Source organism: Lutra lutra, chromosome 3 (genome assembly GCF_902655055.1).
Source record: "Lutra lutra chromosome 3, mLutLut1.2, whole genome shotgun sequence".
Classification (NCBI taxonomy): domain Eukaryota; kingdom Metazoa; phylum Chordata; class Mammalia; order Carnivora; family Mustelidae; genus Lutra; species Lutra lutra.
In genome coordinates, this window is record NC_062280.1 from 29,421,413 (window position 1) to 29,448,994 (window position 27,582).

The 27,582-nt window shown below is 48.7% G+C and overlaps 2 protein-coding genes and 1 non-coding gene across 6 annotated transcripts; 1 reads left to right on the top strand and 2 right to left on the bottom strand.

Moving 5' to 3' along the window:
• Nucleotides 1–1,102: 1,102 nt before the first annotated feature.
• On the bottom strand, nucleotides 1,103–6,750 carry CNPPD1 (cyclin Pas1/PHO80 domain containing 1). Of its 4 annotated transcripts, none has more exons than XM_047721312.1 (9): nucleotides 6,548–6,750; nucleotides 5,346–5,433; nucleotides 4,786–4,894; nucleotides 4,161–4,242; nucleotides 3,878–3,998; nucleotides 3,664–3,792; nucleotides 3,034–3,095; nucleotides 2,547–2,664; nucleotides 1,103–2,334 (listed from the first exon to the last, which is right to left on the bottom strand). In XM_047721312.1, exons 2-9 carry the CDS (start codon nucleotides 5,412–5,414, stop codon nucleotides 1,789–1,791), a joined length of 1,236 nt encoding a protein of 411 aa, XP_047577268.1. In that variant the 5' UTR covers nucleotides 5,415–5,433; nucleotides 6,548–6,750; the 3' UTR covers nucleotides 1,103–1,788. The 4 variants fall into 4 exon arrangements, with proteins under 4 accessions (XP_047577268.1, XP_047577267.1, XP_047577269.1 ...); XM_047721311.1 differs by having other exon boundaries at nucleotides 6,302–6,750; XM_047721313.1 differs by lacking the exon at nucleotides 6,548–6,750 and adding an exon at nucleotides 5,664–6,231.
• Nucleotides 6,751–6,787: 37 nt separating this feature from the next.
• RETREG2 (reticulophagy regulator family member 2) lies at nucleotides 6,788–12,494 on the top strand. The gene is made up of 9 exons (XM_047721309.1): nucleotides 6,788–7,268; nucleotides 7,552–7,658; nucleotides 8,697–8,727; nucleotides 9,077–9,212; nucleotides 9,620–9,704; nucleotides 10,021–10,164; nucleotides 10,321–10,415; nucleotides 10,578–10,713; nucleotides 10,975–12,494. Exons 1-9 carry the CDS (start codon nucleotides 6,988–6,990, stop codon nucleotides 11,601–11,603), a joined length of 1,644 nt encoding a protein of 547 aa, XP_047577265.1. The 5' UTR covers nucleotides 6,788–6,987; the 3' UTR covers nucleotides 11,604–12,494.
• Nucleotides 12,495–21,767: 9,273 nt separating this feature from the next.
• Nucleotides 21,768–21,869, bottom strand: LOC125096604 (U6 spliceosomal RNA). Its single transcript, XR_007126282.1, has one exon. It is a non-coding gene; the product is annotated as a U6 spliceosomal RNA (small nuclear RNA).
• Nucleotides 21,870–27,582: the final 5,713 nt, after the last annotated feature.

A 27,582-nucleotide genomic window follows, 5' to 3' on the forward strand; every position in this document is an offset into this window, starting at 1 on the left:
CTGGACACCCTGTCCAAGGGCCAGAAAGGTTTTCCTTCTTCCAATGATAACCCAGCCTTGGACTTGTCTTAAGAACACCAACTACCACCATGTGTCCAACCAGACCAGAAGTCAGGATAGAGAGAGGTGTCCTTGGAGCTTCCCAAGGACGCTTCCCTTGACCTTTCAGGATCCACCAGGATAGGGAACCCCCAGAACTTGTGACAGACAGGGCCCCACCTCAGGCATGGTGGAGTCACCGTCTGTGCCCCACAGCAACCAAGTCAAGCAGCACTAGGGGCCCCAGGGTGCTGGGAGCTGGGTTGAGGGTTAAGTTTGAAATGGGAGTCTAATCATCGAACAACAAGGGAGTTCTTTTTTTTTTTTTTTTTAAGATTTTAATTTATTTATTTGACAGACAGAGATCACAAGTAGGCAGAGAGGCAGTCAGAGAGAGAGAGGAGGAAGCAGGCTCCCCGCGGAGCAGAGAGCTCAATGTGGGGCTAGATCCCAGGACTCTGGGATCATGACCTGAGTCGAAGGCAGAGGCTTTAACCCACTGAGCCACCCAGGCAACCCCCCCCCTTTTATTTTAAGATTTATTTGGGAGAGAGAATCTCAAGCAGATTCCCCACTGATCATGGAGCCGGACGTGGGGCTCAATCTCATAAGCCTGAGGTCATGACCTGAGCCAGACCAAGAGCAGGCTGCCAACCCACTGAGCCACCCAGGCGTCTCTCAAACAGGTAAGTTCTAAAATGGGTTTCCGGGGGCGCCTGGGTGGCTCAGTGGGTTAAAGCCTCCGCCTTCGGCTCGGGTCATGGTCCCAGGGTCCTGGGATCAAGCCCCACGTCGGGCTCTCTGCTCAGCAGGGAGCCTGCTTCCTCCTCTCTCTCTCTGCCTGCCTCTCTGCCTACTTGTGATCTCTGTCTGTAAAATGAATAAATAAAATCTTTTAAAAAAATTAAAAAAAAAAATTAAAAAAAAAAAAAATAAAATGGGTTTCCGGGAGAATGAATTGCAAGATGACGGGCTCAGGAAGTAGAAAGGCTTAGAATCCAGATATGGGGTGGGGGGAGGAGGGATTCTTCCAGGGCTGCGGCAGAATTAAGAATCCAGGCCATGCAACTGACACTGTTTATTGAAATCTCAGTTCTACAAAAGCGTGAAAAACCCAGATACAAAGCAGTGGCCAGAGTGGCCTGTGAAAAGAACACCCAGGAGAAGAACGGGAAGAGAGTGAAGGCCAGGAGCAAGGTAGTAAGAAGAGGCTGGAAGACAAAAGGGTGAGGCTGAAGATGTCAGTAGTCCCTGGTTCCTTTAGGCCACATCCAAGGGATGGGTGTGGAGAGGGTTTCCCACCTCCCCCTGCCTTCCCTTGGCAGATCCCACCTTGGCCCTATCCGTCCCTGGCTCTCCTGCTTCAGGGACATCACACAGGCTGCCAGTCAACATCCCCTCCCTCCCTCACCCCATTTTCCCCTTCCTTCCTAGGGAACTCAACAGCAAGTCTAGAACCCAGGGAGGTAGAGAGATGGGGGCTTCTCTGACTGGTTGTGACATGGCCCTGATCCCCAAGCTAAAGCTTCCCCTGGTACCCTCACCACCCTGGGCAAGCAGCCAGCCGCTGAGGTCTAGGAGAGTGAGTGACCTTCAGTCTTTCTGCCCCACAACCCCTTAAGCTCCATCACCTAGAAGGACAGGGACCAGCCGAGGACCCAGAGAGGCAGAGAGGATCTAAATCAAGCTTTGTCCCTCCAGGTTCTCAAGGACTCCCAGATCCTCTTAATGTATTCCTTGGAGGCCTGCCTAGCCTGGGAAAATGAAAGACTTGAGACGGGCTAGCTCCATGACACTGAAGAGGGAACACTGCTGGGGCTGGGGGAGCAGCGGGGGCACTGGGCTCCAGGGCCAGGGTGGAGCCAGGCCATGGGAGTGGTACCCAGCTTTGGGGGGCCCAGTGGGAACTGTATGGTTCACGTGGTGGCAGGCATGGCAGCTTGGGGAGTCTCTCTGCAACTTCCGGCAAAGGGGACAATTCTGGAGAAGAGCGGAAGGGGAAGGCGGGTCTGGGGGAGGCACTGATGGAGGAGTCAGTGAGGTCAGGAGACTGCCCCACAGTGAATGCAGCCCTGCGTCACCTTCTTGGCCACTGGAGATGTTAATAGGACATGGCAGGCACTGCGGCACGGAAGAAGGTGTGCAGGGTTCCAAGAGGCTCCTGGAGGCCAGTCCAAGGTCTGGAGGGCCTGGTGAGGGGCTGCAGGACAGGCCCAAGGACTGGTGAATTACGGCCACTGAGGCCACTGCCAAGGCCACACTGCTCACATATGCCATGGCCAACAGGCAGGACAGCTGCAGGAAAGTAAGAAGAGTCAGTGCCCAAACACCCTTCCCCCAAAACCTGCTCTGTCTTTAAAGCGCCCACCCCTTACCTTGTCTGCTCAAGTCAGAGCTCTCTTTCACCATCTACTCTCAAACCCCATCTCCTGAGGCCTTCAGCATTTGCTCATCCCACCCTACACACCAGCCCACACCCGGCCCCTGTCTTTCCCAACCCTCCTCACCTTTGCCAGGTGCTGGCAGAGGGAGCCCAGGGCCAACTGCCAGGCCGGCTGCTCCAGCAGCACACACAGGTCTGTGTAGGTGTACCAGCCCCGCCGCCGCCCCTGCTGCGCAGCCACACTGTGGGCAGGGGAGGAAGACAGAGGGCATCTACACCCCTTCCGCAGCTGGCCCGGTGGTGGCCTCATTCCCCTGGGCAGCCACCAGGACACGCAGGGTAACCTGTTACACGTGCACATTCCTAGCCTACCTGTCGATCCAGGAGCTAAGCACGACACTAAGATCTGTATTTACATAAGCGCCTCCCACCATTCCCAAGGTGATTACAAAGAGGGCAGACAGGTTTAGGAACCACTACCTTGAGCACTTCTCTTTCCTGTCTCATCCCTCCCCCCTCCAGTTACACAGACCACCCCCCCACCGTCGACTTATAATTGAGGTCTAATCCCTCAAATCCCTTAAGCCCCTCTGCCCAACTCTAGAACCTACCAGCTCTCCAGCCAGCTCAGCACCTCAAAGATCTCCCGAGGGTCAGTGTAGAGACGCCAATCCTACGGGTAGGAAGACAAGGGCACCGAGCAAGCTCAGCGATGAGCCGTCACTTAACAACCACGACCACGGCACTAGCTACAAGCACTGCTCCCTCAGACACTGACTTGGCACTTCCCAGGCGCTACACACTGTTCTGAGAGCTTTTATGTATTAACTCATTTAATGCCACATTATCTGGTTTCACAGGACATCCTCCGTTAAGGGAAAAGAGAGAAAATAATCCTAAGACCGGGCTGTAGGGAACTCAGAGTCAGGAGGCAGAAGAAGTCTGGATACAAATAATCAGAACCCCATGAGATAAGCTCTGACTCAGAGTGTAACATGTAGGGCCTGAGGAACTGGGGGGTGGCGGCTGCTCCATTTCTGGCCTCACCATGCCAGGAACCTCCAAAGGCTGTGGCTGGTCCAGAAGGGTGGGAAGGGAAGCCACTAATAAGGAAAGACACAAGGAGAAGAGGCAAAAAGAGAAACAAAGAAACTACAGAACGCTGACAGAGAAAAGCAGAGGATGAAAGGAACATAAGAAGAGCTCGGAGGAACTGAGTGAGAGACACAATGGCCACTCACCATGGCACTCAGAAAGCCCCGCTCCAGGGCATTGAGAGTGGGCACCGCCACACCCCCTGCAGCTCCCCATTCATCGTTGAATACCTCCTCCTCCTCCCCTTCGTCATAGAGGTACTTACTGGCCACCATCTGCAAAGGAACCAGAAGTGGAGTGGAAAGAGCTGGCGCCCAGCTCCCAGCTCACCAGGGAGATGAAGAGGATGGGGCGTCCTACCATGGAGATCAGGAACAAGTCAGAAGATGACACGTGCTGTAGGTAGTCGGGGTTTCGATGCCGGAGCCGCTCGATGTACACCAGGGCAAGCATCATAGCACAAGGGGAGATGCACGCCTCCCTGCGTGATGGAAAGAATCCCTAATTAATCCCAAGGGTCTTTCCACTCTCACCTCTCAGGATGCACATCCCTGGGTCTTTACATCTTCTCTTTAGGCATAACCATTTCCCTCTCTTTAAGGCCCAAACACTCTTATCCCGTCCCCCTCAATTCCAGGCTCACCGGGACACATGAGCTACGTATTTCTTCTGGAGTCGGCGAATCGGGCTGGGGGCCGCCTTCTGGAGCAGTTCCACGGCAATGTCTGCAGGAGGCAGAAGGAAGCCAGAGTAGGCAAACAACTCCTCCCTTACCACCCTGCCACCCCCCCAACACACCCAGTTTCCACTGCTATCAGCAGAAAACTCTGATCTGTATGATCTGAGCCTCAGAGACAGGACCACAGTAACAATGTAGATCAAATTCTCCCATGCTGAGACAAAGGACCCATTCTACATGTGAATTTCAGCTCCTTCCAGCAGGGAGGCTTATTTCTGGATCACCTGAAGAAATTACCTAGATTTGTCTTTTGCCCCACTCATCTGAGAAATAAACACACCCTGTGAATTTGGGATACATATATGTGTCTCATATACAAATCAAGAAGAATATAAATTTGTAAGACAGCACTGTTTTCTACTCATCTAGACTGAAAAAATGTGAAATGGAAAGCCAGTCCTTATACCAGGTACCAATAAGTTAGCACTGGCCACACGGTGTAGCTCATGGGGTACACACCTGCCCATTTTGGTGACTGCTGACAAGCCCATCTTCAGGCTTCTCACTTGTCCAATCACGCAACACTAACCTGCCACAGGGCTGGAGAGTTCCTCCAAGCTGCAGTCAGCTTCCCAGTCCCAGCCATAGTACAGTCTCCTTCGGATCCGAGCACTCAGTTTCTGGTGCCCGGGGAGGAACTGAAACGGCAGGTGTTGGAGGATGAAAGGCAGGCAAGGCAACGATAGAGATCCTGGCTCAGGGTGAAGTGGGGTGCGGGGCAGCAGGCTCACCTCACTGCTAGTGGGGCCCACGCCCTAACCCGCCCCGTTGTTAGGGTTATATGCCAAGGGCAGCCTATCACAAATGGCAGAGGGGAGGGCAGGAATCCTCCGCCACTGACTGCTACGCAGGAGAGTTCCTCCGTGCAGGTCCCGGCTGGCTAACCCTATCTCCATTCCTCTACCCCGCGGCTCTCCCTCGGGGCCCAAGGAGCCGGCGCCTCGAGTAGGCAAGGCTCGAGCGGCTGCCGCCTGGCTTCCGGACCCAGCGGTCAGGAGAGGTGGCAGCCCCACTCGGGTACCCAGGGGAGCGCCCGCGGTCCGAGCTCAAGCACCGACAGGCCGCGGAGGGGGCGGGCCGCCCTCTCACCGTGAAGTCCTGGAAGCCGGTGAGGGAAAAGGTGCCTTCTTCGTCCAGCAGTAGCCCGGCCAGGTCCATCGCGCCGCCACTCGCCGCCCTGCGAACGTGGAAGGGGACGCGTGGTGAGGAAGCCGCCGAGCCCTCGCCTGCGCGCCGTGCTCCCCAGCGCAGACCGCCGCCCTTGGCCAGCGCAGCCCCCGGTCCTCGCGCCGGCGGCGGCAGGCGGGGCCGGGCTGGCGGGCGCCTCTTCCTGTTCCGCCCCGGGCGGGGCTCCGGGCTCCGAGATCCGGGCTCCGGGAGCGGGCCTCGGGGGCTCGGGGCGCTCACCTCACCCAGTGCGGAGTAGACCCGGCTGCGAGGCGCGTGCAGCGAGTCTAACCCGCCGCGCGTCGGCCTCGCGTTTACTAGCCGCGGGGGTGTCGCCGGAGACTCAGCGCCCGGCACTTCCTGCCCCCCTGCTGGGCCCAGCCGCCAGCACCGACCCCCACGGACGAGCTGGGCTCGTCTTCCTCCTGGTCGCCCCGAGCCCGGGCGAGTCCCAGAGCTAAGCCCCAGCGTGTCCTCGTCTGGGTAACAGGAACAATTCCCGGAGAACCATGCGAGGATGAACGAGCCCGGCTGACCCTTTCGTAGCAAAGCAGATAATAATAAAGCCAAAATGCAAGATGAGTGGCTGCTGAATGTTTTGAAAAAGGTACACACACAGAACAATGTACATACAAAACATCATAAAGAATACAGAAAAAAACAGTGGGTGCACTGTGGTCAAGGTGGCAGAGAAACTTTGCTGTATACCTTCCTTTCACTAGTTTGAATTCTACACCCAATTACGTATTTTGTGGGGTTACTGCAGAAATTAAATGATCACAAGGGATCATAAAGCACCTGATACGTTGTAAGCCTCACTAAATGGTATTATGCTCCCTCAAATAAACATCTAAACAGGATTCTATTTTTAAACTCACCCCGCAACCCCGATCTCCTGTTTGAGCAAGGGATTGGAAAGAGTTCCAACACGCGCTGGCAGTGAAGTTTACGGAAGGGGATGAGGAGGAAACAACTTTTTTAAGTAGGTGAAGCTGTTTTTGAGTCGGTCGAGTCACGCGCTGGTGTTTGTTTATCCGCTGAGGGGAGGGAACTGGGAGGACCAGTAAATCAAGGGCTGAGTAATGGGACGGCCACCGCCCTTCCCGAGCAGAAGCAGATCCTACCCGCGACACTAGGCATTTGGAAGCCCACTTCCTGCCCCTTCGGTCGGCATCACATCGGGAGTAACGACTCCCTAGGCGCCCTGCCTGTACAGGGAGAAGAAAACGGGCCACAGTGCGGAAACGCGGAGATACAGTCCTCCGAGCCCCACCGACGAGAGCGCGGTAACAATCAGACTGAGACTCCCGACTCCAGCAGCCACAACACGCACCTGCGCAGAAGCAGGCGCCCGGGTAGCCTCCAGCGCGCAGGCGCGGACCGCCCTATCCCGGCGGTTAGGGTGCGTCACGTGACGGGCTCCTCGGTCCGCCGTCACGTGACGGGCCTCGGCGGCCTCGGCTGCGCTCTCCGCGGCGTGCGCCCCCTTCCGCCTGACGCGCCCCCGGCGGCGGCAGCGCAGCCCTGGCTCCTCGCGGGCTCGGGCGGCGGCTGCGACGGGGCCATGGCGAGCGGCGGTGGCGGTGGTAACACCGGCGCGGGTGGAGGCCCGGGGTTGGGCCTGAGCCTCGGCCTGGGCCTGGGTCTGAGCCTAGGCATGGGAGAGGCCACCGGCGAGGCGGAGGAGGAGGCGGCCACGGCCGAGGCGGTGGGCCGCCTGGCCACGACGCTGTGGCTGCGGCTCCGCGGCTGGGAGGCGGTGCTGGCGGCAGCGCAGCGGCTGCTGGTGTGGGAGAAACCGCTGCACAGCCTGGTCACGGCGGCCGCTCTCAACGGCCTCTTCTGGTAACGGCCGCGGAGGAGGAGGGGGCGGGGCCGGACAGCGCGGGCGAGCGGGGGCGGGAGGGGCCCGGAGCACCATTCACGGTCCCAGGGTTGACACCTGCCCTGGTGGAATGAACCCCTTCCCCCGGCTGTTGTCCGTCGGGGTTGCCCCATTCCTCTATCTCGGGTCTCGAGTTAGGCCTGGAGGTTTCCGTTCCCCCATCAGTGGGCGCTTTTCCGCCTTTGGCGATGGATGCGGGAACCTCTTACCCACTCACCGCCGAGGTGCCTGTTTCTTCCTAAGGTTGCTGTCTTCGTCGTCCCTCCGGCCCTTCTTCCTACTCAGCGTCTCTCTTTTGGCCTATTTTCTGCTGGATCTCTGGCAGCCTCGCTTCTTCCCTGACATCTCAGGTGAGTGTTAACTTCATTCAGCAAGCCCCGTCGTGCACTTGCTTTGTGCCTGACCCCGCTGGGTGGGCTGAAAGGGGAGGGAAAATGGACAGCAGGCAGTCAGCTCCCAGGCACCACCACTTCCCCAGTCCCGAAATGGAGAATTTCCCTATTAAATCAGTGTTAAGTGAGTGTAGTAGTTAAAGAGTGTGGACTGTAGAGCTACATTACCTGGGTTCTGTTGCTTGTTCTGCCATTTGCCATGCATGTGACCTTGTAAGAACCACTCAGTTTCTGTTAACCTCAGTTTTCTCTGTTATGAATCAAGGAGGATAAAATTTACCAAACAAGGAGATGAAGACTGAATGAGTTAATACTGTTATGTTTGTGGTAGAGTTTTTCGTGTTACAGGGATCACAGAAGTATTAGGTTCTGTTTTGTTGTTATCCGTGGGTCTACTAAATAGGTGTTCTAGGAGCAATTAGATGTCAGGCTGTGTGAGCTGCTTGGGATGTAAACATGAATAAAACGTGTTTGAAAAGAGTGAAGTTTGGAGTGCTTGACTGGCTCAGTTGGTAGAGCGTGGGACTCTTGATCTTGGGGTTGTAAGTTTGCACCCCATGTTGAGTATAAAGGTTACTTAAAAATAATAAAATATTTGAAGAGAAGAGAGGAGTTTAAAGAAGGAAACGGGGGCGCCTGGGAGGCTCAGTGGGTTAAAGCCTCTGCCTTCGGCTCAGGTCATGAGGCCAGGGTCCTGGGATCAAGCCCCGCATCGGGCTCTCTGCTCAGCAGGGAGCCTGCTTCCTCCTCTCTCTCTGCCTGCCTCTCTGCTTACTTGTGATCTGTGTCTGTCAAATAAATAAAATCTTAAAAAAAAACAAAACTTAAAAAAAGAAACAGACATACAAGTACAAACAACCATAACGATGTAATTTTTTCTGCAACTGCCATCTGAAGAAAGTGCTCTGGGAATGCAGAGGAGGGGCAGCTATATCTGCCCCGGGGAGTGTTTCCCAGAGCCCTACCACTCAACTAGTTCCCCTCTTCTCTTTACAGCATCGTCTCCAGAGGAGCCACACTCTGACAGGTGAGTGCAGGCCACCTCTTGAAGACAAAGACCCAAACCTTGTCTTGCTTTGGTGCCAGTGTCACCACGGTGCACAGCAGCTTCTGCAGGCACAGACCCCAGCGTAGCAAATGGACCGGCGACAAGTTTGGTCCTGGGTTCCTGTTTATGTGTTTGGGTGCCTACTCCTTTCCGGGGCAGAGGGTGGGAAACTCTTGGTTTTGCTTCCCCAAGATCAGGACAGCCTCCCTTTGGGAGGTGGGGTTGTCTGCTCGTTCAGAGTGAAGGTCTCATTGGCATTCTCAGAGGGATTTGAGTGCCTAGGAAGCTGGTGTCTGAGGCCTCCAGGGGTCATGTCGTGTCTCCCCAGCGAGGGTGCGGGGTCAGGCGCCCGGCCGCACCTGCTGAGTGTGCCCGAGTTGTGCAGATACCTGGCTGAGAGCTGGCTCACCTTCCAGATTCACCTGCAGGAGCTGCTGCAGTACAAGAGGCAGAATCCAGCTCAGGTAATCTCCGCGCCCTAGAACAGTGTCCTGCACTGTGGGGAAGTAGAGGCGGGTGGGAGGCGGGGGGGGTAATGTGCAATCCCTGGCTGGACACTGAAGGAAGAGGGCTGGAGCCTTTCTGAGGCAGCATTCACCGGTGGTAGCTTGGTGTAGAAGTAGTCTCATTTCAGGGAAGACGTGTTTGATGTGCTTACACTGTTTCTTGTCAGGGCAGAACAGTTTGCATTATAGGTTTTGGTGATGTCTAGTGTAAACTTCTCGAACTGGTGGTCTCGGGCATCCTCTTGACTAGACTGGATGCCTGCATCCTGAGAAGGCATACGTTCCTCCTTCTGTCAGCTGAGCAGCAGTTTCTTGCCCAGATGAGTGGGGCATATTCCTTTTAGATCCTCTGCTCTTCTCTGCAGTTCTGTGCTCGAGTTTGTTCTGGCTGTGCTGTGCTGGCTGTGCTGGGACACTATGTTCCGGGGATTATGATTTCCTACATTATCTGTGAGTAGGGTTTAACCCCTGCCTTTCTTGAAGCCCTTTTCTTCTCTCTTACTGGACTGAATCAAAGAGACTGACTCTAAGGGAGGGTGGTGCTCTCTCTCTCTCTGTTTGGTTATCCATTTACGGAGATCTCCAGGGGGTGCTGGTGTGTTAGTAATAGCGCAAGAGTCATCTGGGGAGGAGAGTAGTAGATGTGGAGGGAAGAGGTTGGTACAGCCTCCAGAAAGCCTTCAGCCTTTTCTTTTTGGGAACCAATTAAATGGGGGCCCTTATGAAATGGACTTCAGGAGCTGTGAGTGAACCCTCTGCCCCCTAGTGCTGAGCATCCTGTTGTGGCCCCTGGTGGTTTACCATGAGCTGATCCAGAGGATGTACACCCGCCTGGAGCCCCTGCTCATGCAGTTGGACTACAGCATGAAGGCAGAAGCTGACGCCCTGCATCACAAACACGATAAGAAGAGTAAGGGGCTCCCATACCCAGGAGGGGTCCTGCGAGGCGGGCGTTGGGGGCATGGCTCATGAAGTGTCCTGGAACTTACTTTCCAGTTTCTGGGCTGTGTTCATCCCCCACCACTGTCTCTGCTTGGTCGCTGACCTGCTGTTCTCATTTCTCTAGAGCGGCAGGGGAAGAACGCACCCCCCGGAGGTGATGAGCCGCTGGCGGAGACAGAGAGTGAAAGTGAAGCGGAACTGGCCGGCTTCTCCCCGGTGGTGAGGTCCAAGGGAGATGGGGTGTCAAATAGAAGGTTGGAGAAGAATCTGCATTGGAGCAGCTTCTCCTCAAGGGCGTGGGAGTCGGTGGCTGGGGGGGTGCTTTTGAAAAATTCTGTCTTTTATTTTTTCACCTGTTGTGTCATTCGGGTCCTCCTGCAGGTGGATGTGAAGAAAACAGCATTGGCTTTGGCCATTACAGACTCAGAGCTGTCAGACGAGGAGGCTTCTATCTTGGAGAGTGGTGGCTTCTCTGTATCCCGGGCCACAACTCCACAGCTAACTGATGTCTCCGAGGGTATGAGAAGCCCTTTGCCCTTCAAATCTTCCTGTTCTTTGTTGTGGTTATTGGCTGTGCTCTCTGGTTGTCACTCCCATAAATGTTTTTTTTCTGGGAACTGATCCTCTAATGTGACTTCAAGCTTCTGAAAGACTTTAAGATCCAAGGCCTGGCCCAGTATTCCATGTCCTGAGTCTCCTCCTTGAACTAATTGCCTGTTGGGATGGTTCAGAACAGCAGGCCCATCCACCCATTCCTGACCCTTTGTTTCCTGCACAGATTTGGACCAGCAGAGCCTGCCGAGTGAGCCAGAGGAGGCCCTGAGCCGGGAGCTGGGGGAAGGAGAGGAGACAGAGCCAGCCCCTCCTGCTGAAGACCTGCTGGGGCTCCCTCAGGCCCTCTCAAGGCAAGATCTGGACTCGGAGGAGGAGGAGGAAGATGTAGTAGCCGAGGAAACCTTGCTTCGGCTCTCGTCCCCCCTTCACTTTGTGAACACGCACTTCAATGGGGCGGGCTCTCCCACAGATGGGGTGAAGCTCTCCCCTGGAGGACCGGTGGAGACACTGAGCCCGGAGGCAGTGAGTGGTGACCTTACCACTGCACCGAGCACCCTGTCACCCTTACTTTGCCTTGCTGAAAGTGATCCGGTCCCCTCCCCCTCAGTGCTCCCACCTCTTCCCCAGGACTTGCCCCAGCCCCTTTCTGCCCCTGAGGAAGAGGAGGCGCTCACCACTGAGGACTTCGAATTACTGGATCAGGGGGAGCTGGAACAGCTGAATGCTGAGCTGGGTTTGGGGCCAGAGACACCCTCAGAGCCCCCTGATGCTCCGCCCCCTGCATCCCTAGGGCCCGACACCCTGTCTCTGGTACAGTCAGACCAAGAGGCTCAGGCCGTGGCAGAGCCATGAGCCGTGGGGGAAGGAGTTGCAGGCACAGTAGGGTTTCCTGGCTAGGGGTGTCACTGTTTCCTCTTCCCTGCTCTAGGGAGAGGTCATGCGTGGGGAAGCTGGCTGTCAGATGGTAGCCAGTCCACCCTCTGCCTGCCTGCCTGCCTGCTGTCCCAGGGCCTGGTATGGTGCCCGTGCCTGGGATTGGTTTTAAGTTTGTAAATAATTTTACACTTGGGTTAGTGGATGTGAACAGGGCTAGGGAAGTCCTTCCCACAACCTGCACTTGCCTCCCTGCCTCATCTCTCTTCTCATTCCACTATGCTTCAAGCCCTGGTGGTCTGTCCCTTTCTTTTTTCCTCCTATCCTCAGGGACCTGTGCTGCTCTGTCCTCGTGTCCCACTGGTGGTTTAGTTTGGGCACTTTATCATTCTCTCCTGTTCCATGTTTCCCTCTGCTTTATTTCCTGGCTGTGTCCTGTCCTCAGCAGCTCAATCCCCACTCTTGGCCAGCTCCTCCTTCCCAGCAGGCCTTGGCTAAGCTTTTGGGAGGCCCCTGTCTGGGTGGTACAGACTAACGCCGGGGTGGTGGGTCAGGCCAGTGGTGATGCGCTCAGGCCACTGTCACCCATGTCCGCTCCGCTGCGCCGGTGTCCTAGTTCAACATGGCCTTCCCTGATGAGGGGGGAGAGCAGGAGTCCCGCAGCATGTGCGCCAGCGCTGCGTTAGTGAGCAGGAGCTCTGTCCTGTTGGAACAAAGGGCTTTCCTACTATCCTAGGAAGGAATAAAAAGACTGCTCTCTGGGGGCCACGGATGGTCCCAGTGTGATGGGACCCCCTGTTAGGGTCAGGAGGTGGACGGTAACATCTGTGCGGGTGTTGACTGGAAAAATAAAGTGTTGATTGGCTAGAACTGCTGCCTCCCTCCCTCCTCCCTCACTGGGAGCTACCTCCCACACTGCTCTGTTCCTTCCTCACTGCTCCCAGTGTCCCCAGCTCCCTCGCTCCTGGTGACAGACTTACCTTGGTGCAAAAAAAGGCCAGAAGCAAGCATTACCCCAACAGCCCCAACTTGCCCCTAGTCCTCTTCCCTGACAGTGTGATACGTTTAGTGAGATTTAGCATGTGTGAATAAAGTATATGCAGGAGGAAACTGCCTCGTCTTCCCAGTCGGTAGAAATTGAGGGCCGTAACAATTGTTTACAAGCCTGCCTACAACGTCCTCAGAAGTCCTTACCTATCCACATGTTACCGATTTGCTCCCTCGGCATGATTTGTCTATCCTGGGGACCCAAACACGTAGGACCTAATGCCCATATCAAAGCTGATTTGAGGCTGAGGTACACTGAAGGAATAGTATCTCACACTAACTGAAGGCGTAATATGTGCTCAGCACTCTTCTGATGTTTTGTGGGTTTTTTTTTTTTTTTTTTAGAGTGCACTGGGATGGCGGAGCTGCGGGGGGAGGGGTGGGAGGCTGCAGGGACAGGGGGCGGAGGAAAGGATCTCAGGCCCACTATTCTGAGCGCGGAGTCTGACTGGGCTGTATCTCAGGACCCTCCGACCATGACCCGAGCTGAAACCAAGAATTGGACACTTAACCGACTGAGCCACCCAGGCAGCCCAGTGACTTATATTTTAGTAAGTCACGTTTTTCCTCATAATTTTGAGATACGTACTATTTGTAACTCCATTTTACAGATGAGTTCACTTCCCTGAAGGCCACAGTCCTAGTAAGTAATGGAGTCAGGATCTAGACGTCAAGCAGTTTGGCTCCAGCAGTCGCGCTGGAACGGGAAGCCCCTGTCTGTTGAAAGGGCACAAATGGGAAGATGTCCAAGGACTTGGGAGCCATAGAGAGCCAATCTACTATCTCAGCTTCACAACTTAGCAGTCCTTGCTCTTTGTGGGGAAGAACAATATTAGAGAAAACCCTGACCTGAGCAGAGGGCCTCTTCTGCCTTCAGCTGGGGGGACTGCCTTGCTGCCTGACTTTGGGGGTTGACTCATATGCTGTGTCTCTCCTAAGTGTGTGGGGACATTTTCCTTCTCTTTTATTTCACCTTTACCTGGGAGATCATCTGTTAGAGTTGACTGAGGCCCTGCCCTCTGCTTCTAAGGAACATGAACTTTTAATCATCTGGAGGTTTCAGAAGGGAATAGGAAAACAGTTCTAATCCACAAATAGGAAATTGAAGAAAATTAGACCCAACTCTCTGCCATACGTCTCACCTTTAACCCATCTCCTTCTTAAGCTTACAGTCTGAAGATGAAGCCAGAAGTCTCAGTTGGATCAAAACATTCATCATAGATTAAGAGTTCCATGAGGGTCAAATCTGGACATTCACCTTGGTCTGATGGTTCTTACATGTTCATCTACAGTGTTTTTTTCTTCATTAACAGGTGTCCTGGGTATTTTCTGCCCCTTGATGAAAGGGACAAAACTTTTCCTATGAGTGAAAGAAAAATGAGCAGAAATGTGAAACGTACAATTCAGGCTAAACAAAAATCACCTGCAGAGTACACGCTGGGGCAAGAAGAGTGGGTTAGACTTACACTGGAGGGAAGGGCCGTGCGCTCTAGTTACCTAGACATTCCAATAGCTAATAGTGTAAGGTGGCTGGCCATAAACTAAATTTTAGGCTGCGTTACTGGAAATACTGTTTCCGAAGCAAGAGAGGTAATACTTGTATGTAGCGTGCCGTGCACAGGTTAGAATATTGCCAGGGATGGCTTGCTTGGCTCATGGACAAGCTGACAAATTATAGTGCGCTCAGAAAAGGATCACCAGAGATGAAGGTTCAACATGGTCCAATGGGGAACTGTGGAGGGAACGGAGAAGGTTCCAAGAAGGGGGAGCTGAGCTGAGTCACATTAGCTGCCTTCCTACTCTGAAGGGTGATCTATAGGACTTGAGAGGGCAGAAATGAAGTCTTCAAGAAGAATTTGATTAGTAGTAGTGCTGGGCAGATTTTGTTTTTCTGGTCAAGGGTTATTGCAGATCAGAGTACATGTACATGTGATCATGTACTGTTAATTTCATCACGGAAGGACACTCTATCACCATATGGCTTTGCTTTCAATGGCTGACTTAAGTTTCCTTGGACTTCCTCCGCCTGCTCCCTTAAATGTTGGTGGTCACTGAGTGTGTCACTGGTTCATTTTGCTTCTCACTGCCTGGGCAATTTCTCGTGTCCACCCATTCAGTTTCCACTCCCGTGCTGATGACCTCTACATCTTAGCTCAACTCCCTGCCTGGAACTCCCAACGAGACACCTCACTTGAACATCCCATGGGTGCTTTCTTCCCCACATACAGAAAACTCTTTCCACGCTGCCACCCACTCCCCGAAACAGATAGGCTTCTTCTTTATTTTCCATCTTGCTTGCTGGCACCACCAACCACAAAGGACTACTTCTCTCCCTAATTCCACATGCAATCACCAGTTGCAGCTAATTGGATGTCCTAATTATTTCTTGATTCTGTCACTTGTACCACAGCCCTGAGTCACACCCTCCTCATTGCTTACCTGACACACTAGGACAGTTTCCCCTTCCATACTCTTTTTTTTTTTTTAAAGATTGTATTTATTTATTTGGCACAGAGAAAGAGACAGTGAGAGAGGGAATACAAGCAGGGGGAGTGGGAGAGGGAGAAGCAGGCTTCCCGCTGAGCAGGGAGCCACATGTGGGGCTCCATCCCAGGACCCTGGGATCATGACCTGAGCCGAAGGCAGATGCTTAATGACTGAGCCACCCAGGCGCCCCCCTGTTCACACTCCTGTCCCCCACGGAAATTCACATCCCTAAATGTGACTAGATGATTTTAAAATACAAATATGATGACCTTTCTGCTATTTAATACTGATCAAAGGCTCTCATTCTACAAACTTTCATTCAATCTTCCTGATACGGTTAAAAAACCTCTGAGATATGCCCCTTCCCCTTCTTGGCCTTTTTTGTTTTTTGTTTTGTCTTGTTTTGTTTTATTTTGGTGGCGGCAGTGGTGGTGGTAAAACAAGAAGGAAATTTATTTAGGGGCACCCAGATGGCTCAGTCAGTTAGGCATCTGCTTTCGGCTCATGTCATGATCCCAGGGTTCTGGGATCCAGTCCCGCATCCGGCACCCTCCTCAGCAGGAAACCTGTTCTCCCTCCACCTGCTGCTTCTCCTGCTTGTGCTCTCTCTTTCTGGCAAACAAATAAATAAATAAAATCTCTAAAAAAAAAAAAAAAAAAAAGAAGGAGGAGGGGGAGGAGGAAATTTATTTCAGTGAGGCCAACACTGGGTATGCCCTGTCTTGCTTTTTACACTACAGTATCAAACTCCAAACGGCTCGTCCTCTCTGCTGGGTTGTGCTGCCCTCCTCCACCCCTGCTTTGCACACAAACACACACCTTATCCCTCTGGCAAACACTTCACTTGTCTTTTAATATGGACTTTAGGCCATACTCCATCTACGAAGACTCCCCTGATGTCTCAGGTGACCTGCCCCCCCATATCAGACTGGCTTTCCTAGTGTTCCCTCAGTGTACTTCTGTTTTTCCATGCATCACACACAATCTTCATTTTCTCTATCCAAGTGTGGTATAGGGGATATATAGGTATATGTGTTTATGTATAACTTCCACTGTAATGCTTATTCTCATTTCTTAAAAAGATTTTATTTATTTGACAGACAGAGATCACAAGCAGGCAGAGAGGCAGGCAGAGAGAGGGAGAAGCAGGCTTCCTGCTGAGCAGAGAGCCTGATGTGGGGCTTGATCTCAGGACCCTGAGATCATGACCCGACCTGAAGGCAGAGGCTCAATCCACTGAGCCACCCAGGCACCCCTATAATGCTTATTCTTGAAGGCAGGGACTATGTTTTAGTCATCTGAATATTCCCAGAGCCTAGCACAGTGCCTGGCGCATAGTAGATGCTCAATAAATGTATGTTGACCTAAACAAAAGTGTTTGAACTTTGGAAGCAGCCAATGTAAATTGATTGTGGTGATTGGTACAGACCCATTTCCAGTAGATACCTTGGCTTTGTCTGTTATTTCTCTAGCGTAGATGGTAGCTAAGTTAAACTAACCTTCCCATAGACTTGCGAGCTCTTTGTTCCTGGACTAGGCCAAAGGCAATGAAAATGACCTAGATTTAGAGGTTCATATTTGTTGTTTTGGAGCTAAAGGCTTTTCTGAGTTTAAAGTGAGATTGCCCAACCAGATCGATCTTCTGTGATTTTGTCAAGGCATCATATTATTTCAAAAACAATTTTGACCAAACTATTGAGACTCAACTAAATATTTTGAACCAAAATCCAATTATATGTATTAGTGCTTGCTTGAAAAAAAAAAAAAAAAAAGTGGCTCCGCAGAAATGGGATAAAGTTAAAAAGAAATCTCAGAGTATTTTTTTAAGTGTGAAAAATGAGTTGATCCCCTTCAAAATTGTCCATTTCATACAAGATAATGAAAAACTGAGAAACTGTTCAAGATTAAAAAGGAGACAAAAGAGAAATGACAATAAAAGCAAGAGATGATCTTCGTTGGAATCCTAGGTGGGAGAAAAAAGTTACTATAAAGTTACACCTAGGCTAGGTGGGAGAAAAAAGTTACTATAAAGTTACTATAAAAATGTTACTATAAAGGACACTCTTGGGGCAACTGGTAGAATTTGAAGATGGATTGTATATTACATAAAATATTGCATAAGATCAAACTTCTTGACATTCACTTTGTATATATAAGAGGATATCCTTATATTTAGGTTAGACAGTCTAAAGATTTTAGAGGAAAAGGGTTATGTTCTCTGCAAATCATATCAAATGATTTAGAAATGTGAATAAATGAGTGAACGTATGATGTGTGTGTGTGTGTGTGTGTGTGTAGAGAGAGAGAGAGAATGATAAAGCAAATGGCACAATGTCAGGAAGGAATACATATAACTATAACACACAGAAGTTTGCTACTCAGTGGATAAATGCTGTATATTCAGACAAACAGATAGAATGAAGAACTATAATTAAGCATGAAAATATGTGTCGATCTCATAAATAAAATATTGAGTAAAAGAAACTAGACACAAAAAGTATATGATATATGGGGCACCTGAGTGGCACAGTTGGTTGAGTGTCTGACCCTTGGTTTTGACTCAGGTCCTGATCTCAGGGTTGTGGAATTGAGCCCTGTGTTGGGGTCAGACTTATTGAGGAGTCTGCTTGAGATTCTCTCCCCTCTCCCTGTGCTCCTCCCACTCGTGCACTCTCTCTCTCTTTCAAATAAAGTCATACATATATGATCCCATTTTATAAAGTACATTTATATTGTTAGAAGTCAAGATAGTGGCTACCCTTGGGGGTGGGGGAGCAGCAACTGGAGGGGTCTTCTTTTTTTTTTTAAGATTTTATTTATTTATTTGTCAGAGGAAGAGAGATGAATAGATGAAGAGAGAGCATAAGCAGGCAGAGTGACAGGCAGAGGGAGAGGGAGAAGCAGGCTTCCTGCTGAGCGAGGAGCCCGATGCAGGGCTCAATCCTAGGACCCTGGGATCATGACCTGAGCTGAAGGTGGAGACTTAACTGACTGAGCCACCGAGGCGTCCCTGGAAGGGTCTTCTTGAAAGTGATAATATCTTATTTCCTGTTCAGGGTGCTGGTTATACGGGAGTGTTGAATTTGTGAAAATTCAGTCACCTGTATACATTTCTGTTTGTATGTCATATGTCATAGATCAATAAAAAGTGTCACCACCAAGTGTATTGATCGTCTATTTCCACATAACAAAGTGCTCCAAAACTTAGTGGCGTAAAACATTATCTCACACTATTGCTGAGGATCAGGATCTGGGAGTATCTGGGTGGTTCTGGTTCAAAGTCTCCCACAAGGGTGCCCTGAAGATGTGCACTGGCTGCAGTCATCTGAAAGCTTGACTGGGGCTAGGGTATCTGCTGCCCTTAGGCAACTGTTGCCTAGAAACCACAATTACTCACTTCTTGTTGGCAAGAGGCCTCAGTTCCTTATCACACTAACCTCTTCTGTTGAGTATGGTCACGAGACACCTACCTTCCCTAGAGCAAGTGATCCAAGAGAGAGCAAGAAGGAAGCCACCATGGTTTTTTGTATAACCTAGTGTCAAAAGTCACATGCTATCACCTCTGCTGTCTTGAATTTGTTAGAAGCAAGTCACTGAGTCCAGCTCCCACTTGTGAATGGAGAAGTAATGAAGAATTTGTGAATGTATTTTAAAATTGCCACACCAAGCTTACCTACACATTACCTACACATTAAAAAAAATAATAATAAAGACCTTGGGGCGCCTGGGTGGCTCAGTCCTTGGGTGTCTGCCTTCAGGTCCTGCTCAGCGGGAAGCCTGCTTCTCCCTCTCCCTCTGCCTGCCGCTCTGCCTACTTGTGCTCTCTCTCTCCCTCTCTGTCAAATAAAAACAAAACAAAACGAGTAGAATTAGGAACAAGACAATATTAAAATTAATATTGAGTCTCTGCATCAGAATCTCATTCTGTATTCAATGAAATTAAAGAAGTTGGCTATAAATCAAAAACTTCGCTTTTGAAACAAAAACTAGAGCTTGCCAGAAATCAAAAGAAAAACGTCACAGCTATCTCAAGAAACAAAAATATTGGCTCAAAAATATCTCCTCCTTACAGTTGTGGTGAGCACAGTCAAATGTATACACTTGTGAAATCGCTACGTTGTACACCTGCGACTAATGTAACACTGTGTGTCAACTGTACTTTTAAAAAGTTATCAAACAAGAGATGAAATTATTTGAATAAGGAAGAGTCAGAGAACTGTATTTGAAGTTAGATTTATAACTTCGACTAATGTAACACTGTGTGTCAACTGTACTTTTAAAAAGTTATCAAACAAGAGATGAAATTATTTGAATAAGGAAGAGTCAGAGAACTGTATTTGAAGTTAGATTTATAACTTCATCTCCTCACATTCTCTTGAGTGGTGTCATACCAGAAAGTGATTTTTCAGCAGCTCCGAAAATTTGCACGCAAAATACACTTAAAATTTACCAGTGACACCTTGATTATTTTCTTTAAGGGATCACTATTTTTAAAAGGAGCAAATAATTTTATTACTACATTTCAATTTGGACTGCTGTTTAGTGTTTACTTTGAAATGTATTAATTTTATATTATAGTAAATTATATTAACATAATGTATATTTAATATCCATGCTTTTTAAACTTACTTTTTTACATTTAGTTATGTGTATATGTGTCTTTCTTTTTAAAAATTATTTATTTATTTATTTATTTGAGAGAGAGCGCAAGTGGAGGGAGGAGAAGAACAGAGGGAGAAGCAGACTCCCCACTGAGCAGGGAGTCCAACATGGGGCCTGACATGGGCCTCAATCCCAAGACCATGGGATCAGGACTCAAGCCAAAGGCAGACGCTTAACCAACTGAGCCACCCAAGCATCCTGTGTGTATGTCTTTCAAAGGTGTTCAGAAACTACTTTTTAAAATGTTGAGCATTTTTCTGTAAAAATAAATGATTGTTTTATGTAAAATAAATACTGAAGGGGCTGGGATTTGAACTCACTCAGAATAGTTCCAATTTTACATTTCATCTAAATCAGGGTTTCTCAACTATTGACTGTACTATTGACCTTACCAGCCAGATAATTCTTGGTCAGTGGTGATAGGGACTGTCCTGTTTATCCAGAATGGATAAAAGCGTCCGTAACCTCTCCTTTAAATGCCAGTAGTCCCCTCCCCCCATTCCCCTCCGCCCTCACAGATGGTCCCTGGTGGAAAAAATGCGCTCCGTCCCCCCGCCACGCCCACTTGAGAACTATTGGTCTAAATCATACTGCCCTTGGCTGTATGGAAAAAATACTAAGGTGTGAGTCTGAAGGCTACTTTTACCGAGGTCTATAAATGTTTATAAGCACAAGTTTCAAAATAACACAAAAGCTACCCGGCTATTCAGCCTCATGTCTCCGCCCATTTCCCCCTCTAATTTGATATTTCAACCACAGCACAAGTATTTGTAACCCCTTATTCTCATTAGTCACTCCTTTGCATTTGTGTGTCTCAGTCAGGAATATGGTTCCCTACTTCCCCCCTGACCAACTCTGGCTCCTTCAAGACTGAGATTTTATCATCTTTCTTTCCTATTTGTCCATTTATTTTTCTTTTTTGTTCTACTTTCTAAAATGTCTTCTCAACTTTCCATTGCAACCATCCTCCTGAGTTTTTTATTCTGTGATTATATTTTTATTTTTATTTTTTATTTACTTATGGGGTGGGGGAGAAGCAGACTCCCGGCAGGCCGGTATCCCAGAGTTCCCCCCCCCCCCACCCCGTTGCCCAGGTCAGAGGAGGGGATCAGGAAATCCCACTGCCGCTTATGTAGCTCTTCAACTCCTCCTTCTGTTTTTTTTTTTTTTTTTAAGATTTTATTTATTTATTTAACAGAGAGAGATCACAAGTAGACGGAGAGGCAGGCAGAGAGAGAGAGAGAGGGAAGCAGGCTCCCTACTGAGCAGAGAACCCGATGCGGGACTCGATCCCAGGACCCTGAGATCATGACCTGAGCCGAAGGCAGCGGCTTAACCCACTGAGCCACCCAGGCGCCCTCCTCCTTCTGTTTTTAGCCCCAGCCTTCTATCCTCCCTTCAGAGTTACCTGGCACTTCCCATCCCAAGCCTTTCCAAGGCCCTGCAGCCCAAACTGGCTTGTTTCCCTGTCATCCCTCTTTTGTAACCTTTCCATTTTCCAAGATGTTTGCTTTTCCTTTTTTTTTTTTTTTTAAAGTAGGCTCCGCTCCCAACATGTGGCTTGAATTCATCACCCTGAGAGCAAGAGTCGCTGACTGAGCCAGCCAGGAGCGCCCTCCCTGAGATTTTTTTCTTTTTAAAGATTTATCTGTTTATTTTTAGAGAGAGAAAGGTGTGGAGAGGAGCAGAAGGAGACAGTCTTTTTTTTTCTTTCTTTCTTTAACATGAAACAGTTTGGGGTGCCTGGGTGGCTCAATCGTTAGGCATCTGCCTTGGGCTAGGGTCATGGTCCTGGAGTTCTGGGATTGAGCCCCACATCAGGCCCCCTGCTCAGCGGGGAGCCTGCTTCTTCCTCTCCCACTCCCTCTGCTTGTGTTCCTGCTCTCTCTCTCTCTCTCTCTCTCTCTCTGTGTCAAATAAATAAATAAGATATTTGAAAATAAATAAGTAAATATGAAATGCTTCACGAATTTGTGTGCCATCCTTGCTCAGGACCCATGCTAATCTCTGTATCATTCCAATTTTAGTATATGTGCTGCTAAAGGGAGCCTGGGGAAGGAGAGTCTTCAACAGACTCCGTGCTGAGCACAGAGCCTGATGTGGGGCTCGATCTAACGACCCTGAGATCACAACCTGAGCCGAAACCAAGAGTTGGATGGTCAAGATGGTTTTTTAAAATCATATCTCCATGTATTCTTTCTTCTGCTCTCTTCACTCCTTTATTACTATTTCAGTGGAGTTTAAGAAGGGAACAAACATAAAACGTGTGTATTCCATCTACTGCATTTAACAGAAAGTCTCTTTTCCACCTTCTTAGCCTCAGTCTTCTCCATGCCTTACTTGTGAGGGTAGTCTGTAACATTTGCGATGCCCTTCCTGTGACCTTCCTGTGGCTGGAACACCTTTAGATTCTTGTCCACCTGGAGAATTCTCACTGTCCCTCCTCGGCCCCGCTCCTGAGCATTACTGGCTCCCTTCTCTGTGTTCTGTAGGCTCTGCACACCCATGAGAGTCTGGTTTTCAAACTTTCATGAATTAGTGGGTCATAAAATCAATTTAGGGAACCTTAAATAGCATTTATTTTATACTTTTGTATACTGGGATGAGGTATAAAATATATTTCCTGGTGTGAGTTAAGACTGAATAAGTTTGAAAGCCACTGTTTTGGGGTACTTTTCCCTTTGAATTCGTTGTTTGTGTGTCTTTACTACTAGACATTGAACAGCTGGGGGTAGAGACCATGGGTTAGTTATTCACCTTCTGCTTACCCATGGCATTATTTAGTGGAGTGAACCAAATATATACGAGATCACTGTGCAACCCATAAAGTCCTATGATTTGAACTAGGAGTCTAATTAGTTCACAGGAGAGCTAGGGCACTTGAGGACATCAACCGACAGTACCGGAGACAGGGAGGCTGACCTCAGAAAAGGCAGAGCCGTCGGGATGCTCTACAGATCTCCTGGGATCTGAAGCCCGTTCCAAAGAACTCCCCATCCTGGTTCTCACTTAGATATTTAAATACCTTGCTATGACAGGGTGTTTGATTATTGATGACCCATGGAGAGATTTGGGATTTCCCACAAACACTCTGAGAAAATACCACTTAAGACTCCTCTTTTCAGTTGTTAAGAAGGCCACAAGAGTAGATTTCAGGGGGCAATGTTGTATCAGGAGATAACATGGGACTCAAGGCATCACAAAAAGCTGGCTCCAGATCCCATTTCCGTAAGCAGCTAACTTCTCAAACTCAGTTGGCTTCTCTGCAAAATGGGAACACATTAAGCTCTCCTTCAAAAGGTTTTCATGCGGGATTAAAGAAACTAACAGGTTCGCAAGAGCAGGACAGGACAGGTAAGTTTTCCTTTTCCTTTCTTCATGCCCTCGTTCTCTGAGCGCTGATTGAGGAGGAGGAAGACCACAGAGCAGATACCATTAGCTAGTATTTGAGTTGAATTACGCTGGAGACATCCTTGCTTTAACCTTGTCTGTTTTAAACCTGCTGACCCTGAAACAAGAGGTGTTGTGTGTGGCCCTGCCCCCACCTGCTCAGTTACTGAGGAGCTGATTCCTGCTGTTCCAGGGAGGGGGCTCCTGCTCCGCTACTGGTTACTCCCGCAGTTGAAGCACAAAGCTGCTTATCGGGTCTGTGTAGGCTTTGCTGGGCTACAATGAAAGAGACTTACGTGGGGCTTGACTGTTAACGGATCCCTTCCGACACAGCTCCGTCAAGGTAGAAATGTTGTTGACTTTCTTCTTTATTCCTTTATTCAGGAAGCAAGGATCCTACATTCAAACTCCACGTTAGGGAGTGGTGATTTGGATCTGTTCGACACCCTCTGTAAGTCTTCCAAAGCTCCTCAGCTGCTGATCCACGCGGAAAGCTTAATCTAGACTGTAACCCATCGGTTAGGAGATGTCTTGTCTGAGAAAAGCGAAGACCCAAAGCTTCCCTCCCTTTTGTGGTCTCTGTGGTGTCCTAAGTAAGTCTTGGGACGGTTAAAACATTTTGGCAAAGTCCCAAGAAAGAGCTCCAAAGATTTTATTTTTAGGGTTCTCTAAGCCTTTGGTTATCTGAGCATCCGTGGAGCGGGAGCGGGGAGAGAGACAGTGTTTATCTTTGTTTAGTCTGCTCCAGACAAGGTTCCAAAAACTGAAAGCCTACAATTCTAAAGCCACGGATGAATGTAGAGAGAAAAAAAAATTCTTAAAACCAAGTGATTATAATTTAACATGAAGAGCACGATTTAAAATCGGATGATTGTATCTTAAAATAAAAGCACTTATAAAGCCCTAGAACTTATTTAAAATTAAAAACAAGTAAACAGACTATTCATGCACAGATTATAATGTCAGTATATCGAGTCCTGCCAGAGCTGTGAGTGGAGGGTCTATAACGTTGGTTAGGGAGCTCAGAAATCCCTCTACTGCTACCATCACAGCCAACACCTTATGTAGACAATACACCAGCAGGAAGTTCCAAGTGAAGGAATCAAATGTTCATTTTTATTAATATGAGCTTCCATAACAGGTACATCACAAAGGAAGCTTTGGGTTGTAGGAGTCGGAAGGCTTTGCTAACAAGGACACTTAATCTCCTATACCGAAAGGCCAGATGCGGTGCTCAGGGTAGTGAATTTATCAATGATCCTGGATCTTTTCCATCTCTCTTCTCTGCCATCTTCAACATGTTGGCTTGTCCTCTCTGCTTGGCTCCACTCATGGTCAGAAAATGACTTCCTAAGTGCTGCATGTCACAGGTAATGCTTAGAGCAGAAATAAGTTCTCATCTGAATAGATAGGAAAGGGAGGCCTGGGTGGTTCAGTTGGTTAAGTGTCTGCCTTTGGCTCAGGTCACAATCCCACGGTCCTGGGATCAAGTCCTGCATCAGGCTCCTTGCTTAGTGGGGAGCCTGCTTCTCCCTCTGCCTGCTGCTCCCCCTGCTTGTGCTCTCTCTCTGACCAAAAAAAAAAAAAAAAAAAAGGATAGATAGTATGTGTGGGGTACTTGGGTAGTTCAGTTCGTTAAGCGTCTGGCTTTAGCTCAAGTCATGATTCTGGGTCATGAAATCAAGCCCAGTGTCTGACACCCCCCTTCAGAAGTCTCCCTCTGCTGCTCCCCCTGCTTGTGTTCTCTCTCTCTGTGTCAAATAAATAAAATTTAAAAAAAAAGTATGTGCATATAAAGGTTTTATTTAAATCATGAATGAGGGGCCTGGTAAGGAATACAAAAAAGTTGGAGTTTTCAAGGAAGAAATGTATATCGATAAATGAACAAAATTACTAGGTTGGTTACAAACTGATTAACATTCCACAAGGCAAAAAAAAAAAAATGCCTTTGGGGATATGTATGTTTCTTTGAAGTTATGTATGAACAACACCTTATCAATTTCCACAGCCCAATGCTATAAACTGTAAAGTGTGCTTTTATCAGTAGTAGATTGTTAGCCAAATATAACAACAGTTATATTTCCAAGAGCACTAGATGAAGGTTAAGGAGGCTTATTAGAAAACCTCCAGCATTGTATTTTTAGCATTATATTTTTTAAAGAGAATGATCATCATTTTGGTTTTTTTAGAGATAAGGATAAATTTTTCTTTCAGATTACAAATTGTGTAATATGCTTTAACCAAGGGGAATGAAGGCAGCTTAATTGGCTTAGAGCAGCTTGGCTTCCCCCTCCCCACAGAGCCAAAGATTACAAACGATTAATGGGGGGTGGGTGGCACGGAAATCAACATAGTGAATGGGCAACCAGATTTTTTTAAAAATGAAACAATAGAATATTGGAATATATCAAACATTAATAAGGTCAAGTATCAGTTTTGGCCTCTGGGAGTGTGTTGGCTTATAAAATGTAGTTATAAAATGGGTATTCAATGTTGGTAGTGGTTAACAAGTTTGAGGAACACTGACTTAGGGCATTTAAGATTAGGGGCTGCAAAGGGATCCACGTAGAACACAAGGGTGATTAAAATCATGGTTTTGTCCTCAAGGAGGGAGCTGGGAAAGGCTGTTAGGTAGACAACCAGCAGAGAGCGCTGCAACAGGGGACAGGCCAAGCAGAGCTCGTTCTCATCCTCAAACCACATGAGGTAAGAGGCCTACAATCTTGGCTGCTATGTGACGTTAAGTGACCCACACCCTGCTTTAGTACTTCAAGCTCAAGATGGTCCACGTAACATAAAACGTGTCCTTTATTTCCCCCTGTGACACTAGTCTCCTCCCTAATATCTGTTTTCCTTCACTGACATAATAATTGAAATTTGATCTGGGCACATGACCATCCAGCTGAGGACTACATTTCCTAGAGAGGGAATGAGCCCGATAGAGCTAGGTATGATCATTGTGACTAAGTGCTAGTCCATCCAAAGCGCCCAGAAGTGATGCATGCAAATAAAATTAAATCACTGGCATGCCTTCCTTTTCCGCTCCTTCATTCTGCTGCCTGGAGCAAGGACTCTTTTGGGACCACATGAACAAAGGCAACAGGTTAGGATGAAGGAGGCACAAAACGGAGGTGTCCGGACCTTTGAGAGGTGTTTTCATACTAGCCTTGGATTATTACACAAACAAGAAATTAAACTCCTTTCTTATTTATGCCACTGGTTTTGAGTCCCCGTTATGGCAGCGTAACTTATTTCCTATCTATATCCTCTTCTTATATACGATTAGTAGAAAATAAAAGTTTGAAGGGCAGAGGTACATAGACATTTGGCACCTCTGTTTTTAAGGTATGTGGACTTAGACCATACTCTCGGACAGTAACTGTTTGCCTTCATGTCTTGGTGCAAAACCCAGCAGGCTCACGATTAGATAGAAGGTCAGAGAAAAACAATTCTTGCCCATGATGTATGCTGCTTAGATGAGAATAAATCATACAAAAAATTTTTTTAAAGATTTTATTTTTTTAAGTAATCTCTATACCCAACATGGGGCTCAAACTCACAACCCCAAAATCAAGAGTTGCACGCTCTACCAACTGAGCCAGCCAGGTGCCCCATATGAAAAATTTTTAAGTGTAAAAAAAAGTAGTCAAGTATTAGCTATTTCGTAAGTTTAAATCTAACCCAACTGAGGCTGGATTTCACAGATATGGAGTTTTGGAATTCACAAATGGCAAGCTCTTCAACATGTTCTTTCTACAGGGCCAAGGTCAAAAGCTAAACCCCATGGCAGAGGGCCTGATGTGTAGACCTGTCTCAGAAGCCTCCACAATGTCATCAGCCTGACTTCACATTGTGATCAGAGATTCTGACGAAGCCTTAAGAAATACCCTGACTCTAACGGGATGACTTACAACTGTCTTAAAACAGACAAAGTGAAATGAGGGGTAATGGCAGTTAGCCACAGTTTTGTCGGAGTGTAGACTTTGGGAAGAGGCAAAAGAATCAGCGGTATGACTTAAGCCCATATAGGTGAGCTACAAGATCAACCTCTTTTTAGGAGGCTCACTGTGTCCCACTGTGAAAACAGAATATTGCAGGTAACAATCTCTTTTCCTGTTACCCAGTTAGTATGACAGTATGGGAGTATGGCAGAGGGCCAAACTATAGGTTATGTTACAGGCCCCATGGTTTTCTGAACATTGATTCTCTTGACCTCAATTCCAAATTTTTGGGAAAGAAACCGATTGGCCAAATATTGCCAAATATAGCAGATGTTCCTAGTGCCCTGTGCCACATTTGCTCAGTCCATCTATGACTGCAGCTGCGCTGTTCATAGAAGCCCTAATGGCTTCCTACCTCAAAGCCCAGCCTT